General features: G+C 38.8%; 1 protein-coding gene across 1 annotated transcript; it reads right to left on the reverse strand.

Annotated features, from left to right (window-relative positions):
• Positions 1-597: 597 nt before the first annotated feature.
• On the reverse strand, positions 598-18492 carry MRPL1 (mitochondrial ribosomal protein L1; the record flags this gene model as incomplete). Its single annotated transcript, XM_010709641.2, has 8 exons — positions 598-2671; positions 4071-4152; positions 12424-12524; positions 13888-13999; positions 14222-14293; positions 15824-15907; positions 17599-17845; positions 18452-18492. Coding segments are annotated over 8 exons (897 nt in total), but the record flags the coding sequence as incomplete, so codon positions are not given.
• Positions 18493-18497: the final 5 nt, after the last annotated feature.

Consider the following 18497-nt stretch of genomic DNA (forward strand, 5'->3'; position numbering starts at 1 on the left):
CCATAACCAACACTGGTTGAATTTTTTTTTTTCCTACAAGGAATAGGAGGAGAGCCCACAGCCAAAAAAAAGTATGTTATAAGGCTGAGTGTATCCATAAGTCAGCTCAAGTCAGGATGAAGCCTTCCTTTATCCTTAAGACAATTTTCTGGTAAAACTGTGTAAAGCACTCCACATATTTAAAAATATAGCAGTGTCGCCTAAGAGCAATGCATCAAGCATCCTCCCTGACAGCAGCAAAATGCTTCAGATGGGGATGCAACAACTGCAAAGCAGACATGTGTAACCCCATTAGAAAAGAGACAAGCCACGCCCTTACCTCCAGTAAGACGAATTATTTAAAGCCCCAAAAACAAACAAACGTATGAAGTTCAGATAACTCCTTTCACATAGTTGATCCTTCTTGGACTCGTATTATTTTTTTTGGATGCATTTCTACTAGCACATGTCTAATAAGTAAGAATGAAAAAATCATTGAGAAACACTTTCTCTAAGAAAGAGAGGGAACAAGAATGCCACCTGCTGGAAACAACATGAAGAAAGCTTGGAAACATTCCACAATGAGCTGGAAAAAACACACGGTTTCAGACAGCTAGATGTCTTCTCTAGTCTTCAGTTTATATTTAAGAAGGCTGGAAAAAAACAAGTAGATACAATAACAAGTCAAAATAATTGCCACACAGCTGTAGTTAAAGTCAGCAGAACAACAGTATTATGTTAGAAGCATAGTGATTACTACCTGTTGCAGAAAAAGTAGTTTTGGTTTTACCACACCAACTAGACCCAAAGAACAAAAAGTCAAATATATTTGAAGGCTCAACTTGGCAGCATTTAAGAGCTCAATCCTCATCAAGAGGATAATTAATAATAAGGTAAACTAGCACATCAGATTTTGCTATTCCTAACAAAGTCCTCTGTTTCAGTTAATAAGTCTTTGCTTTCAACATTTTCCATCAAATGTAAGTGGAATTTGCAGATATTAAGAGTCAGAGGAACAAGTTAAGTTATGAATGAATAAAAGGGACTCCACAGCCTTTCTCCCCCACTTCTGCATACATTGGCTGGATGGGGAGCCTCTATCTACAGGGGCCATTGCACCTCCACATTAACTAACCAAGCACACAGGCCCTACACCCCTTAACGACTCAATGCTCCTCTCACAGGCTTTCCATCCCCATACAGAAACACAATAAACCCTCATAAAGCATCAGTCAGCATTTTTAGGCAAACTCTGAACATGAAGCATAGGACAGGAATATTCCTCTGAGTTACCTGTACAGAAGGATCCATCATTGTTGTGAAGCCTTCTTAACTTCAAACCCACTCCCTTACCCCCAAGCAGCTGTTTGCAAGGCTGTCAAAAGTGCTTCTCTACCTTCATGGCAGATAAAAAAATCAACACAACTTTCGGATCTTCACTCAGGTTTCACCCTAAAGTAGTTGAGTATATGACAGTTAGAGGAAGGTCAAGTTGGGTGTTAGGAAAAGGTTCTTCACCAGAGGTGATTGGACACTAGATGAGGCTCCCTACGGCAGTGGTCACAGCACCACGCTGCCAGAGTTGAAAGAGCCTTTGAACAACGCTCTCAAAAATAAGGTTTAAATTTTAGGTGCTCCTGAGTAAAGCCAGGACTGGATTCGATGATCCGACCAACTCAGGATATTCTATGATTCTAGCATTAACTCTTTCTTGCGTATTACAAACACTAACTAGATTCCCTCAGAGGCATAATCAGTTACAGAGGGATTAAATGTTATTAGAAAAATGTAGCACAATCACTCCTCTCACATAAGATAAGCCATTTTTTTCAGTAGGGAAAAAAATGTATCAACTACTACAGTATGTCACAAAGACTATCCTGCATTCAGAAACATGAAGTAGTTTCAGAGTGCCTAGTGAAGCAGCAGTTCTCTATACATTATTTTAGTATCTATATTTATATTAAATGAAAACAAAGTTGGATACCACAAGCACCAGGAAGATGCAACTCCCATCAACTCAAAAGCAAATTCATCCCTGATGCTGCAGAAAATAGGACAGTAAATTAAAACCTAGCTTCCTTCTCTTTGTAAGTTATACAGCAGCTTCCCACAAGGAACTGCATTCGTTTCTCTGTGTGGGTCTGAGTCTAGTGCACAGAAATACTGAACATTAGGCAATTTCCACGAAGTAGAAAACTCAGCACTATGAATATAAGGTGTACCAGTCTTTCAGCTCTAACTGTGGAAATTAGATGGTGATAACTCAGAGTTTATACTACAAAATTTATTAGACTAGGAATTATCACATGCCAAGACAAAACTACACACAAATTAGGAAGCTTTCAGCTACCAACAGAAAAAGCCTAAGACATCTTCAGTTTTGACAACATATTCCTGTTTCTGACAATTTCTTGTCACACAGAATTTTAAAAATGAAAGTCACAGATCTATTTATTTTTTTTTCACAGAATATGATTTGAACAACAGCATTTGCTTTTCAAACTTGATCATCAGATGCACAAGGAAAGGCATCAGGTACTAACAGATTCTTGGACAGGTTTTTCTTCATCATCTTCTGCAGTTTCTTCTTTTTCTTCTACTTTCTCTGCCTCAGGGAGAAGTCCATCAAGGTTCAACAGTAAGCCCTCACTGGTTGAAGATCTAATAACCAGCTTCTTCACAAAAGGACCTAAGAAAACAAAGAATACCAGCTATTCAGTCATCCACCAATTTTCATGTCTCCATACTTATTTATCTTAATACTAATCCAGATTTTGTCAGTGTATGACCTGAAGCAGAACCACGCAAGTAGATCAAAATACTGAGACAGAATAAAGATTGTAGATAAACTAACAACGCATTCTTCCTACACACAGCAAACTTAAAATTCTCTATGGTAAACCCCTTATCTTCATTCTGTCAATACCATCTCTACACAGCTTGGCTTCCAAGTGTTTACAATTCCTTATTTACAACTATTAAGCCTTCTTCCTAACAATCTAATTCTAGTCAAAACGATCACATGGGCACAAATGTATGCTCCAAAATACATTACAATTGCTTTTCCTTTATTTGCAGCTTCATGAAAATTAACTAGGCACTTGCTGATCACAGAAATACTCATACATGACAGAGGGCATAGAAGAAACCTATACTATTTCAGGATCCTACCACCAAATGCTGAGTGAGTCTTTCGACAAGAGCAACTACATATATAGTCCAGCTTCTTAGTGGAAGTCTATCTACATATACTCCAAGAACATATGCCTGGTAGTATTTTGAGTCTTCCAATAGATTAAGTGATTTGCAGAGGAATGCTGTTTTAGTGCTAATTGCACAGCTGCATGAAGACATGCGAGCACATATGGATAATCTGAAAGAATCAAACTTGTAGCTAAGTGATTGATAGTTAGCAAGCCTACATAGATTCCATTGTTATAAAGATACTTTAAGGAACATGCCTGCATCCTACACATAGCAAATATTTTTTAAACTAGTAAAAACAATCAAAGGCTCACAGCATAAGCTAGATACCACAAAGGAGGCAAAATACTATGAAAATAGCTCACCCTTAGTTAACTAAGTTAGTGTAGTTCATGAATAAATCCCATTAATTAAAAGGTGCAGCATACCTTCAGGCAGGTAGCTAGCATCAGAGTAATATCAACTGAAGCAACTCTTGAGTAACCAAAGGTGGATTCTGTGATTTTGAGTTTAAATACTTTGTGCTGAGTTCCAGAAGGGTCATGCCAGGGGGCAAAAACAATCCACACAGACTCTGAAGGTCTTTATGACTTATGCAGATTTCACTGTATGGCTATAAGCTATTTATAAAAAAATCTTGCAAACTAAGCTTTGCGCATCACTCTCCTTTCATCACACAGTTCTATGTGCAACAAGAGCTGACATCAGAAGTGCACACTCTATCAATGCCCTCATGGACTATCCAGTTCTTAAGTTACGATTCACTAAGTTACCCATCCAAAGCAGACAAAGCAGTGATGTCATTAATTACATCCTGGTTAACATTTGCTTCTTCATTTTCATTCAACAGCTTCAACTAGTAGATAAAAAAAATAGCTGCTTACCAGCACTTGATGGTTTGAACTTGCAGATATCCTCAATAATTGTTTTTAGATTGGCAACGATCTGCTCAGTAGGCATATCCAGCTGAAAAAACAATAACACAGAATTGGCCATGATGCTCTTAAAACCTACACAGATATATCTGAAAGTGCTGGATATATATGAATTCTGTGTTTGGATAATATTTTTTTCCCCCACTGGGAACATCAAGCTATTTCCCTAGGATATCAAGGTAAGTGGGTCCAAAGGAAGGCCACAAAAATGATCAGAGGGCTGGAGCGCCTCCCTTATAAAGACAGGCTGAGGAAACTGAGGCTCTTCAACCTGGGGAAGAGAATGCTCCAGGGGGACCTTACAGCAGCCTTCCAGTACCTGAAGGGGGCCTACAAGATAGCTGGAGAGGGGTCTTTTTTTAATAAAGGTATGAAGCAACAGGATGAGGGAGTATGTTTTTAAACTAGAAGAGGGTAGATTTAGACTAGATATTAGGATGATTTTTACTGTGAGGGCGGTGAGACACTGGAACAGGTTTCCCAGTGAGGTTATGGATGCGTCCTCACTGGAGGCATTCAAGGCCAGGCTGGATGGGGCTGTGAGCAACTGTCTACGGGAGGTGCCCCTGCATATAACAGGGGGTTGGAAATAGATGATCTTTAACATCCCTTCCAATCCAAACCATCCTATGATTCTGTATTCCTGTTAAAGAGTTAGACGTCCCATTAACAGCCTTATCAAAGTGTCTCAGAAGTATTCTATAAGGTTGTATGGTTTTCATTATTTCCCATCTTTCTATACATGACATTCAAGAATTACACTTCCATAGTTCCATACACATGTAGCCTTACTGATGTTCTAAAAACAATGCACATATGCACTTTCTCAAAATTACAAGGAAATACAATATTTGAAGAAATAAGCATCAAGAAATAGCCATCAAAACACAAAACAGATATCCAAAAAAACAAAAGTACTTCAAATTGAAGGCATTAAGATACACAGCTGAACAAAAGAAATCATTAAAAAACACAAAAACTTGGAGTTCTGCTTCATTTTTACTTTCCCATTTCAACATACTACAACTTGCAGCTTGTGTACTGAGCACAAAGCACAGACCAGTTTGCAACTACCCTTTTTATAGACTTCAGTTCCCATCCACAGCATTTTTCATCTTCCAACCAAAACCATCAACTGGTGGCTCCTCATTCTGCACATTCTGCAAGACTTACTCATTGCTTCAGCTACATAAGCAGTCCTCACTGGATTGATCCTAAGTATTCTGGAGCAAACCAGCACCACTACCAAAGTAGTATTTCCTCAGATATTAAACACCTCAAATCACAACTTACATTCATCTCTATGGACACTATTAACAACGAGCAACTCACAAGGAAGAGACAAACCCAAACATCCTGGGTTCAAATAAATCCAGAGCCACAGATCTTGAAACACTGAATACACATTACCCAGACTTAATGTTCTGGAAGCATAATGTCCTGCAATGTTATGTCATCTGCCCTCTGGTTTCACCCATACAATCCAAAAATCTTCACCTGTATGAAAGTCAGTATTTTCTTTCCTAGAAATTTCAGAAATGGAAGAGAAAATAGCATTTTTCTTACAGAAAGAACTCCACTTCAGTGGACGGTACAGTAATCACTGAGGTCTCATCTTTCTCTCCAACTCCTCCCAGTGCAGCATAAGCAGATTTCATTAACATCTCACTTACCCATAAACATATTCATTGCAATAGATATGCTGTTAAGCTTCAGTCGTCTCCTCCCAGATTTGGTCCATTAATCTCTTTATATGCACTTCAGGCAAACTTCTAATCTAAACACCATTCCTCTGCTACACAGACCAGTAGTCATTCATTTTTATTACTGCTATGCTGATTGCAAAGCTTGATGATAAACCTGTCATAAATTAACAGATGTAGAAGTTTGTTCACTAATGCTGAGCGTATCATTTCACTGACTGACTGATCACGCTTGAAGGAATTAAAAAATAAAGGAATACTCGGAACAATTTAAACAATTTAACACTAATAGCTAATTAGAAATTATACTTCAAATTAAGGTTTGAGTAATATTTGCTTCCAAATCTTGCACTGTGTTCATGTCTCGAGTAAGCCTTCATTTGTACAGCTTGATAAGTGTTAAGTTACTTATTCATCCGTAACCACGTCTAGAACTCAAAAGAAACAGAATTTTCAAGTTTCTCTAAGTAATACGTTGCAATTCTAAGAACTTAAGACTACAACACATTATGAGAGAAGGCAATTATCTCAAAACACAGAGACATCTGCTACCATTCCATATTTGATACTATTAGAAAACAGGGCAAAGTAAGTTACATTCCATCAGATAACATGACACATCCCAACAGCCTGTGTGCCATAATTTTCTTGAGATGTCCGTGGCACCATAATGAAGACATATAATTCCCAAACGGTTCTGAATATTTCAAAATAGTTTCCACATCCACACAGTAGGTATCCCACAGTATGTCTTGGTGTGTCACTGTGTTTCAGCACTTAGATATTTAAGGTTAATTTTAGGCTTACTAAGCTGACAAAAACACTCCAGACCAGACCTAAAGCTGTGCAAGCCACATAGCAGATTGATCTAGCAGGAATTGGTCTTTAGGTCTTTAAGTCTTGAGTCACTCTGGCAAATAATAAAGTCTACAAAAGGAACAACTATTAATCTAATTCTAGTCCATTTTTTATAAAACAACTTAAACACAAAGTAGCTTAGAAAACTGATAGTAAGTACTACGACTGGAACACAAAACTGAAGTTCTTCTTGCTTACTCTTTCAAGTTTAGGACATCACTCTCTAGAGTAGCACTAGGTGCTGTAAGGAGGGTCAGCAAAGTTCATTCTTCCTTATTGGTACGAAACATGCTTCTTCAATAAGGTCTCTCACTGCCTCTGCTGAGACTCCACAAATGGAGTTTTAAACATCACCTTTTCGGGAATCTTTAGAAATAAGCAACTGAATACACAGAAAAGGCACTTGCCTATTTGCTGGCTACATCTACAAATAAAGAACTAAAAGATGCCCTACTATTAAAAAAAAAAAATTGAGTTGTTTTCCTGAACTGCTCTTGGGAGTCATATCCTGAGATTGGTCATGGCAGAATCTGTGCTACTGATGTAACCACTGTCTGTTACATGTAACACACACAGAGGAAATGCCAGCCATGGCAGAAAAACCAGGGTAAGGCCAAGAGAGCCTTTTCTTCTCCCTCCTCTGCACATCTACCAGTCGCTTTCAGTTCAGACAACAGTAATTTCACATCACATTCAAAAAATATAAAGGAGCTATAAAGCTTGAGCCTCCATCTCACTCTTGCACTGTCTCTTCTTCCAGCTGTCAATATAAAGAATATATGCAATAACATAATATTCCTAAAATACTGCCATCCCAAGAGCCTTGTACAGCTAAGCACATCAGTCCACCCTCCACTCCCAGAACCAATTATGCCCTCTTGTGAGGGAGCCAGAACATGCATTAGCACTGATCCACCAACACATTTTTCAGCCTCTTCTTGAACTTGCTCAGCCTCTTTCCCACCTCAAGCCAGCCACAGGACTGAGGCTCCTACATTAAATGCTGCAACAATCCAGAAATTATAGTTTCAGCACTTATACTCAAAACTCAAGTTCCACTTACTAAAAAAAGTCTTACAGCACAATGCAGTCAATAATTATCTGTTCCAAAACTGCAACTTCAATTGTTACAGCTTTATCTCATGGCATGTAAGGGACCTGGGCTGGCCAGTAGCCATTCAACCATAAAGCTGAATCAGTTCTCAAAGCACTTAAACTGGGCTTAAAGCTGCAGTATCTAAGAGGAAATTTAAAAAGAAAGTTATCCCCAAATCCCCTATTACAACCCTTCTAAGACAAATAACAAGAATAGAAAACCCATCAACAATAGCATTCCAAGTCTGCCTTCTTCAGGTGCAAGATCCAGAATTCCAGTTACCTATAATGAATAAAAATGTACTGCAGTCAACTGCAAAACAAGAAATAAGCTCAAAGGGAAGCATGAGTTCGTAGTTCTGAGTTCCCTTTGTCTCCTAGTGCTAATAAGAAATGAACAGCAATGCATTTCACCTTTTAGTTCATATGAATAGGGAGAAATTTCAGGAGCACAGTAAGGTGTCAAGTAATTAACAAAGGTACTGTGACTGGCATCCTGTAATAATACATGACCTCTGCACATCTCTGCACTATTCAAGTAAAACCACTTCTACTATTTCAAGAGAAAACACTTGGCTTGGCTGAACTCCAAGAACTGTTCCTCAGAGGCCTCTAGAGAAAAATGTTAAGAAAACCTCTTTAGTACAGGTTTAGCTACTCCTAACATTTTATTTTGAGTAGGATCAGCATAAGAAAACAACTGCATTTCATCATTACTCAGAGTCGAATGTCTTTCAGTACACAGCGAGAGCAGAAACCAGAGCTTCTCTTCTTTCGAGAGCAGAAGACCGACCCCAAACCAATAGCTAAGTGCTGACACACATGGCAGATGAATGTTCCTGTAAGAACATCTGGAGGACAGCCAGTATCAGTTAGAGAAGAGCACTGACCTATTTCGTGCTGTCTTGCTTTCCACAGGCTTCTGCTTAGTTATAAATCTTACTGAGTAAGTCAGCAAGAAGAAAAGGAAAAAGCAAAAAAAAAAATCCTAAACCAAAACAGAACTCTTAGTAGGAAACTAAATTAACACAGACCCTGTAGATCCCGTCTTCTCATCCTGGCACTGAAGTGGAAAGCATTTCAGAGGTAGTAGCTGTAATACTGCTGCTTCACAGATAATAGTAGCAAAGGCAAAAATGCAGGCTAGAGCAACCCTTATTGTGGCTGTACCCCTGGTCCTCACAGTTGTCAAGTACTATTTTTCCTAGTTCTAATTCAGCTTGCTACAATTTCCTCCACACCTCCAATTCCTCATTTTGTTCCAAATTCAAGCTGTTTGCCAGTAATTGATGACAAATAGAACATCATTCTCAGGACTGTGCAAACTATCAGGATCTGTACGAGACTTAATTCTCACTAGATAGACAGACTCACTAAGTAGGTAACAGAAGGCTGAATGGCCCTAACACCCTGAACCTACCCAAAGCTTGATTTGCTCAGAAACAGTTCCTTCAACATCCTACCTCTAATGTAGACTGGCATTTCTGTTCCCCATCTTATCATAGACTTCACTCACTTATATATCCCATATACCAAATTGCAGAAATCTCCAATTCAGTCTCACCTCTCTGTACTTCTAACCCTACAAATGAGATAGTCCTTCTGTACAAACCATTCACAAAAGGTACACAATATGCTTCCTAAAACAAACAATTCTCACCTCTCAGTATCATCTTGCTCTGTTTCATAGGAGAACCATTTCCCAGGCAGCTCTCTGCACAGACAGGAAAACAAACTGGAAACTTATTTCTGGTGTCACATTTATTTCCATTCTGATTTTTCTAAGCATCTACAACTCGGGAGAAAAAAATAGTAGCACTCTATCTACATTCAAAAGCAATGTCAAAATCCTCAATAAAAATGACTTTAAGCTACCCTCTTCAGATAGCATGATTTTGAAGAGGATATCTTGAGCATTCTCATTTTGCCTCCCTTCTGCTTTAAGCTCCATGTCTCGAAAGAACATTTTACATTCTGTTTCACAACTCCAGATCTACTAATTAAATCTAACACTGCCAACTCCCAGGCTTCTCAAAGACATCTCAATTACTTACAAAATAAGAAAACACCATTAAGGCTGCTGACTTATGTGGGAGTACAGCACAACTTCAAGCTATTGGCCATAATTGAACTAACAGGCAACATAAGACAGCAGCACTAAAAGGAAAACATCTCTTTGAGAAACGCCAGCTTGGCAGAGTCCCAGAAACATCTACGCTACCACCTGGAAAACAGCAATATATCTTCACATCTCCATGCAATTCACAAATGATTATTTTCCTCACTGGCAAGGCTTAAATGTAAAGAGCTCTAGATTTAGTGGTGAGCAGACATGCATAACCACGCAAAGCTCCCAGAGCCTTGCCTAGAGCAGATTGCCTCCCAGCGCTGCTGCACAAACAGCACAACTAGGTCAGGCAAAGGAGAGCAGCTACAGAGGGTGGAGACACTTTATGCAAGCTGTAGCCACAGACATCCTTCTGCATACAGCTCTCTGAACACATCACATGTGCTGCGCTGGAGTCACCTCTGCCACGTAGCTTACAGTATCTTGCCACAGCTCGACTGTGCGCAAGAAAATCCCCATCATACTACTTCCAAACCAAGATTAAGAGCTCATTGACAATAACCCGCTATTTACCATGCAGCACAGGTGAGGCCGCACCTCAAGTACTGTGTTCAGTTTTGGGCCCCTCACTACAGGAAAGATATTGAGGCCCTGGAGCGTGCCCAGAGAAGGGCAACGAAACTGGTGACGGGTCTGGAGCACAGAGGAGCTGCTCCTATGAGGAGCAGCTGAGGGAGCTGGGATTGTTTAGTCTGGAGAAGAGGAGGCTCAGGGGAGACCTCATAACACCCTACAACTTCCCAAAGGGAGGCTGGGATAAAGAAGAGTTTGGCCTTTTCTCCCAGGCAACGGACAGGACCCAGGGAGATGGCCGCAAGTTGTATCAGAGGAGGTTTAGGTTAGACACGAGGAAAAACTTTTTCTCTCACAAGGTGGTCAGGCACTGGAACGATTGCCCAGAGAGGTCATGGAGTTGCCGTCCCTGGCAGTGTTCAAGAGGCGTCTGGACGGGGAGCTACGAGATATGGTTTAGTAGCTTGTGGTAGCAGTGGTAGTGAGAAGACGGTTGGACTAGATGATCTTATAGGTTGTTCCCAACCTTGTGATTCTGCGATTACTAACTAAAAATCAAAAAATAAAAAATGACATCTCAGGCTGCACCCAGAACTTAAGTTGTCTTGTAGCACCAGCATCTTATATCATTAACACAACATAGTTTCAGACACTCTGACCACAACAGTAAGAAGGTACAATAAGTAAAACCAACTGCAATTACTTCAAATGCTATCAAACCATCTGAGTTCTTCAGTCACTTTCATTCAGACCTGTGGTTTTTTAACGCTTTATAAAAAAGTGAATAGAAAAAAAGAACCTTAATTTCAAGTTATTTTAAAGGCTGATCTACAATACAAGATGAGCAAAGTTAAAGGACTAAAATTTAATCCAAAGCAAAAGCAACATGAAATACGTTCAAAATGCTGGAAAAAAAAGACAGCTATGGATTTGCGGTGCTTCTTGTAGTCACTTAGACTTGCATACAGATAAAAATGTAACTTGTCTGTATGAAAATGAAATACATTCCATATTCTAGGAGAACAATTCTGAAAACCTCAGTTTTGAGTACTGTATACAAGAACAGGTCCTTTAAATTCACATGCACAACTCACAGGAGCTAGCCAAAATTAACAAGCTTGCTTATCTCTACCACCACCAGACAAAACTGCAGAGATTAGAAGTCTCATAAACTTCCTTTCCACACCAGTATCAGTTAATGGAAAGTTAAATATAGGCAGGATTACAAACAGACTTAACAGAATGGAAGCAAAACAATTCAGAACAAAAAAAAAATTCTTAAGGAAAAGGATTAAAAGCCTGTAAGAGAAGAAAAAACACTTTTCTAGAACTCAGTTTCTTACATGGCAGTAGTTAAAGCACAGATTAATTTTATGGTATTTAAGGCATGGTGCAATGAAGTTTTTTTTTCTGCCCTGAACCAGGATCGAAGTTTTTAAAATTAAACTAGGTCTGAAAATTTCGAAATGAAAACAGTCCTTAATTATTAGGGTCAAGTGAATACTTTCTGTTCCCCTTGTGCATACTCTACAAACTTATAACCCACAAATCATTAATTACATAAATAACACTTTGCTTTCTTCACATAGAATTGTTGGGGTTGTGGAAGTAAGCATTAAAAGCTGAAACACTACAGGGATTGCTAGGAATAGGGCACATGTTGTATTCGAGTTGCATCTTATTTTGTTCATTATTACAATTCACCGCCAATAGAACAACAATCACAGATCCTATTCTCAGCATCCTTAACTTCTCAGCATTAGATATGTATCACTCCCAGTCTAAGTGTAACCATCTTCCATCATTGTACTTTAATGACGTATAGTGCTCACATCAACTGAAGACACTACACAAAACAGACTGAAGTTTCATTTACTTCATGGGTCAGTAAATAATAATTAAAAATCGTGGGAATGCACAGGACAAAAACTGTTTTCTTCTCTGTTTCCATACTAACTTCAGCTCTATTCAGCAGGGCAGTTAAGAACTCTCCATTACCACTTACTCTTGCTATCCTTGTCTTGATTAGACGCTCATCTTGTACCATGTACTCAAGACCTTCCCTGAAGAACTGAAGCATTTTGGGAATATCATGACCCAGGGAATCTAATTTAAAAAAAAAGACAGAAAATTTAATACTTACTCGGAGGGCAGAACATACTATTAAAAAAGGGAGAATTCAGTGTTTCACCTTAAAGCAATTAAGCACCAAACAAAAATGCCGTTTCCATATTTTCTATTAAAATCTCCCTCCATATTCCCTCATCCTTAATTAATCAGATATTCACAGATTATATAGTAAAATAATTCAATATGCAACTCAGATCTCACTTCAATTTAAAAAAAACTGTGAAAAGCATACATACGTAGTGTTTGTTACCTAGTATAATAGTTTGGAAGACTGGGATCTACTACTGGTTCAACTCAAAACCATCTCCAAGCATCTGCCTTGGAAACAGTATACAACTGTGAAATAGCAAGATTACACTCTACCTGAAACACTCTGGCCCAGTGCAGCCACTGCAAAAGTAAAGACAGCTGGTTTTGTTATCTCAGCTGCAGAAGCTTATTTAACAGATTTACAACATCACTCAATTGCTTCAACTGCAAGTATTATTTCTCCCACATGTCTTTGGATGGCTCCAAGATAAATCAACCATCAGGAACCCACAAACTAATCAAGTTCATAATGAAATAATACAGCTTTCATTTTTACAGAAACATCTGGAGTATTCTGTTGTAATGCTTTGGACAGGCTAATATATTTTTTGCTGCAAACATACTGGCAGCTAAGAGCAGTGCCTGCAGCTTGTGAATGCATTGTTAAGACAGCTGGGAGAAGGTAAGTGATAATCTGAGTCAAGATTTACTGCTTTAAGAAGCTGACACATCTATGTAAGAAACAGACCCCTAAAACACATCTAAAATAAGCACGGGAGATCAAAAATATTTAGAGACTGACATTTGATGCTTACAGAATCTGACCTGAATAAAAAGTTCCTCGTGCATAATAAAAAGGTAATGACATGCAAATAAGTGAACAAATTATACTAACAAAAAGCATGAAGAACATTGTTATTCAGAAGCACAAACACAATGAGCAGTGATGAAGATGAGATCCACCAACTGTTAAACATCATAACTACCTCAGTGAACACACTTAACAAGCTGTTTCTATTTTCTTAAGTTTGCCACACAAAGTTCACAGTACTACTAGAGCTCATATACAGAATGATATGCACAGCTAGTTGACAAACTAACATCAACTGTAATCCCAACGTTTGTGTTGTAGGAGAAAGGGGCAAGGCACAGCACCAGCTGCCTAAAGCAACTCTCCTAAGACAAAACATGCAGCTCAGTCACATCAGCAAAATACTTAATGCAATTCTATGTGCTCAACAAAAAAGTCACCTCAAGAGTTCAATCTTGTTCCAGTACTTAAATTTATAAAATAGATTTTGCTTCTTACTTCTTTTTGTGCTGGGATATTTTTGTTTTAGCTTGCTCCTTAATGGTATCAGTTTAGGCATTATTGCAGGAACAGCTATGTAGAAATCCATTTTAATTTCTTCTTCCAAAATCTACAGTAAAACAAATGCAAATATATTTAGGAATACAATGAATTACCCAAGTACACAAATTCTAACTACCAACATGTTAGAACACACAAAGCAGTATTTCACTGTTTATATTGGCTGCTAACTTATAGCTAGAGCTTTTTGGACATAAAGTTTCTTGTTCCTTCCCCATCAGTCACTATGGCAAATTAAAATGCTTAATTTACTTAATTAAAAAATAAATACCCATTTGATTAATTCAATGCCTCCCACAACAGCAGCTCCATTCTCTCGAGCTATTTCAGCTTCTTGCTCATTCTGTTGGAAGGAAAAAAAAAAAAACAAGCATATTAACATCAGTACAACTTATTGCTCTGTATCAACAGCAAAGGAATGTCTTAAAACTAATCCAAAATACCCCATACTGGAGATTTAACACTGGAGCAGCAACTCCAGCTCACTCCACTCAATTCCAGTCCCAGTAAGAAGCAATAGGCTCATCTTCAGTCCTCTCCTGGTGAATTATGAGGGAAAAAAAAATACATCATCCCACTTGGGAAAAGCTCGGTCTCAAGCCCTTTCTCTCCTATCACCATCTTTTGAACGTCACAGACAACCACCCACTACAGAGAGACAACATTTACTAAATGCTACAAGAAAAGCATGGAGAATGCTACTTAAAATCACTACAAAATAAGGCTATTTACCTCTGCTATTAAAATTTTGCTTCAAATAGCATTTAGAATACAACTTCATTTTTCTTCTGTGAGACTTAGCTGTTAACATACTTTGAAACACTGAATAATAGCAAGAATCATGTTTTGGCTCAAGGTTTTTGAAAACGTAAATACTCCTGACCAAGAGTCAAAACAAGGTTTCCCTCAGAAGAAAGAGCTGACTAGCTTCACCCTTCCACATGAAAGTGGTGTCATGTGACTGGAGCCCCTCAATCTTCATCCACATACACATCTTCAGAACACACGGGGTCTCCTACCCTGATTGAATTTGAGTTTAAGAGAGGTTTCAAGACACTGCAACACAGAACCTGGCATGCTTGTCAGGCCTCAGTTCTATAGGAGGATTCTCACCTCGCAGCTTACGTAGAAAATCTATCAAAAGTCAGTTCAAAGGGTCATAAATTCAGTTCAAGGCACATCTCTAGGATAATCTCATATTGATTATACGTAACTATTCTGTTAGAAAAATTAACGGGCAAAGGACAACAGCAGAGAGCCTGTACTAGCGTCATTCAGATAAGACAAAGGCTCCACACATCATATCATACTAGTGAACTCCTACAACAGAAGACGAAGGATTTGTGGGGAAGGCTGTTGTGTTAATTTCATTGGCTGCTTGCTTAGGGTTGTTTTTTTTTTTTTTTTGAGAAGTTACTCCCTACCACTATCACATGCATTCTGTTCCAGTACAAGCTATGGTGAATAACTAACTCTTATAGTTTGCACTGTTTACTAATGCTTAAGACAGTAAGGATGGAAATGATTGCTGCACCAAAATGTCCATCTTTATTACAGAATGATCAAAATCTTCAACCCTGTAGAAGACTTTACTCATCCCTCTCCTTTAGTCACACCCATGCAGATGTTTTCTCCTTAAGTGCACTGCTAAAATGAACCAAATATGTAAAGATAACATGACATAGGAAATACAAGATGCATATTAACATATTAAGACACTGTTGAAGACGTATCCCTGAAAGACTTGTAAGTTCCGTAAAGCATTTGAAGAGTCTTCTCAATGCCAAGTACCATACATACAACACAACTAGTTCTTACACAAGAGCGTGCTGGGTTCATGACACACATAAATAAGTAATTCAGGCTTACTGACCTCTGTGAAAACCAAGACCTTATTCGTTTCATCTGTAAAGCGGTATGGAAGAAGAACAATGCTTGTAAACTGATCCACTTTTTTCTAAAAAGAGAAAAAGAAAAATTGAAACAAATCACGACTAAACAAAGTCATATTAAGTAACTTGGTCCCACACAAATGCAGCCACCTGACAAAAACACGAGTACTTAGCCTATACTTACATATAGTAAACAAAAAAATAAAAACATACAAAGCATAGATTGTGACTGCTTTTGTATGTCCGCTGTAGAATACAATCGTAACTTCATCAACTTAAAAATGTATGAGTTCTTCATGATGCTATTTGCTCAAGAGAAAGGAGCTGGGGTCACTGTCTCCCATGTGTAGAACTGCTACACTCAAGTGGCATCAGTAACAATCACTGAGACCCTGTCACAGCTTATCACAATTATGTTACCCATTTAATAGACAGTGCAAAACAATCACAAGAAACGTATCTCTTGCCAAGGCATAAACATACTACACAACTACTAAAAACAGTTGCACAAGGTCTGTGTTGCTTAAAGTATGAACTTAGCTAGCTCTAAGAGCCCCCGGTATGCTAAAGATGATATTTAGTTAGACACAGAAGGAAATAAACTTTTAAGAAGCCAAACTGCTTTTTATCTATGGAGGAAGCAGAATGTCTTAATTTAAGGCTCAACTGGGCTAGACACCTTTGAAATGACAAAATGGATGACCCTTTGCAGGGTGACAAGAAAAATGCACCAAGACAACACTCAGACCAGAGTCCTAATAACCTGTTAAGCAGCTGAGAGGGCAATAAACATCACATAGAAAAGAAACTGTCTATGCTTTTTGTTCATTTCTTCATCTGCATCTTTTGAAGACTTGCAAAGACACCATCCACTTCTAGTTTGGTGAGGAAGGCTCACACTGACATATTCACTCAACATGACCATGTTATTAACCCAAACAAGGAAATGAGATGGCCATGGCACTCCTCTAAGAACAATAGCCTTACAGCAACTTAACAGGAGTCCTAGCTCTCATGCACTTTAAATTAACATAGGGAGTTCTGCTTTGGATTCAAGTCCAGTCTGTCACACTTTGGAAGCTGGCATCATCTGTGGTCATGCAACATGAAGCCATCTTCCAGTAATTGCTGAGGATATCAGCAGCTCCACAAGAATTTAACAGGGCTTGTGGATGAATTCCAAGGGTTCCAAGGAAATAAACAATGAAATAAGTTTTGTTAAATAAATAAATAGATGCTTCCCTTTCACACAGAAGCGCCCTCACTCCAACAGTGCCCATAAAAAAAATCATAAGCAAACATGTACTAACATACTTCCACAGAGCATGACAAAAACAGAAATTAAAACATGGTGGGAAGCAGAGATGAAAAGAAGCTAGACTAAGACCTTTCCCTATAACATCATCCCAGAACAAAACACGCGTCTAAGGTAATAATCTAGGTGGAAAGCTCAAGTAGGTGTAAACCTTAGTTTGACCAGCTCTGTCTGAACCTGAATTTCAGACACATAATAGCCCATCTTCATAATTCCTGAAGATTCTTATCTTCACCCCAAGTACTTAAACTACATTAAATAAGCATACACACAAGAAAAGAATTAAGTCACCTGCAAACACAAACAGCGCTCCAACACTCAGTCAGAGCATCTGCAAGAGGCAGATGAAAAGACGACTAGTAACATATACTCTAAACTTAAAACACAGCTACTCACATTTTAAAAAGAAAATATAAGAATTAATAGCCACTTCCCACTTACCTTCTTCTGTAGTTCCATATCTAGGGTCACATTAATATACACAAACTGTTTTGGGTATGTGAAGTCCAGTTCCTGAAATTTCTTTAACATACCCACAGCTTCTTCTACATTGTAGGATGGTCGCTCATAGTACCACGTCAAGTACACATCATCCACAGGCTTGCTCAGCAACGGCCGCCTGCCACGTCCTTTTTTCTTCTGGGCTTCTTCCTGCTTGGCCTTTTGTGAGCTGCCTCTTTTAGCATTTCTGACACATGAAACACAGAAAACAATAAAAACCCAGCTATCATCAACCATAGAAAGTTACTTATTTTAAGATAAAGAAATAGGTACTGTTAAGTATCTGTAAATCAGCAAACAGTTAGAAAGGTAGGTTCTACATTCCACAAGCAGCACCCCTAAATTCACTCTAATTAATTCCCTCCAATGGCCAAGCCAGAAAACCAACTTCCAGCACAGTTAACAAGTGAGCCCCAATCCTTGAATAATCCTGCCTGCCTTATCAGGCTCTCAAATCATTGAGAAAAATACTTCAGGCAGAGAAAGATACTATTTCGCTAATAATAAGAATGCAAAAAGTGAGAAATTAACTGCTCTTCAGAGCTCTCAGCATATTGCGCGCTCCACTGTTCTGTACACTGAGCTCATTTTTTCCCCTTTTTACTTAGACAATAGGATCCGACTTTAAGAAACAACAAAATAAACGTCAGAATCTGAAGAACGAGATGTGAGAGGAGCAGCTGAAACACCTCGGTTCACTCAGCTCAGAGAAGGCCGAGGGATGCCTCGCGGCGGCCTCCGGCTCCTCGCAAGTAACGGAGAGCAGCGCCTACAGCCCCCAGCACGCACTCACTTGGCGGCCGCGGCGTAAAGGCGGGCAGGCGGCGCGGCGCTCAGCG

This window comes from Meleagris gallopavo, chromosome 4, assembly GCF_000146605.3.
Source record: "Meleagris gallopavo isolate NT-WF06-2002-E0010 breed Aviagen turkey brand Nicholas breeding stock chromosome 4, Turkey_5.1, whole genome shotgun sequence".
NCBI classification, from domain to species: Eukaryota; Metazoa; Chordata; class Aves; order Galliformes; family Phasianidae; genus Meleagris; species Meleagris gallopavo.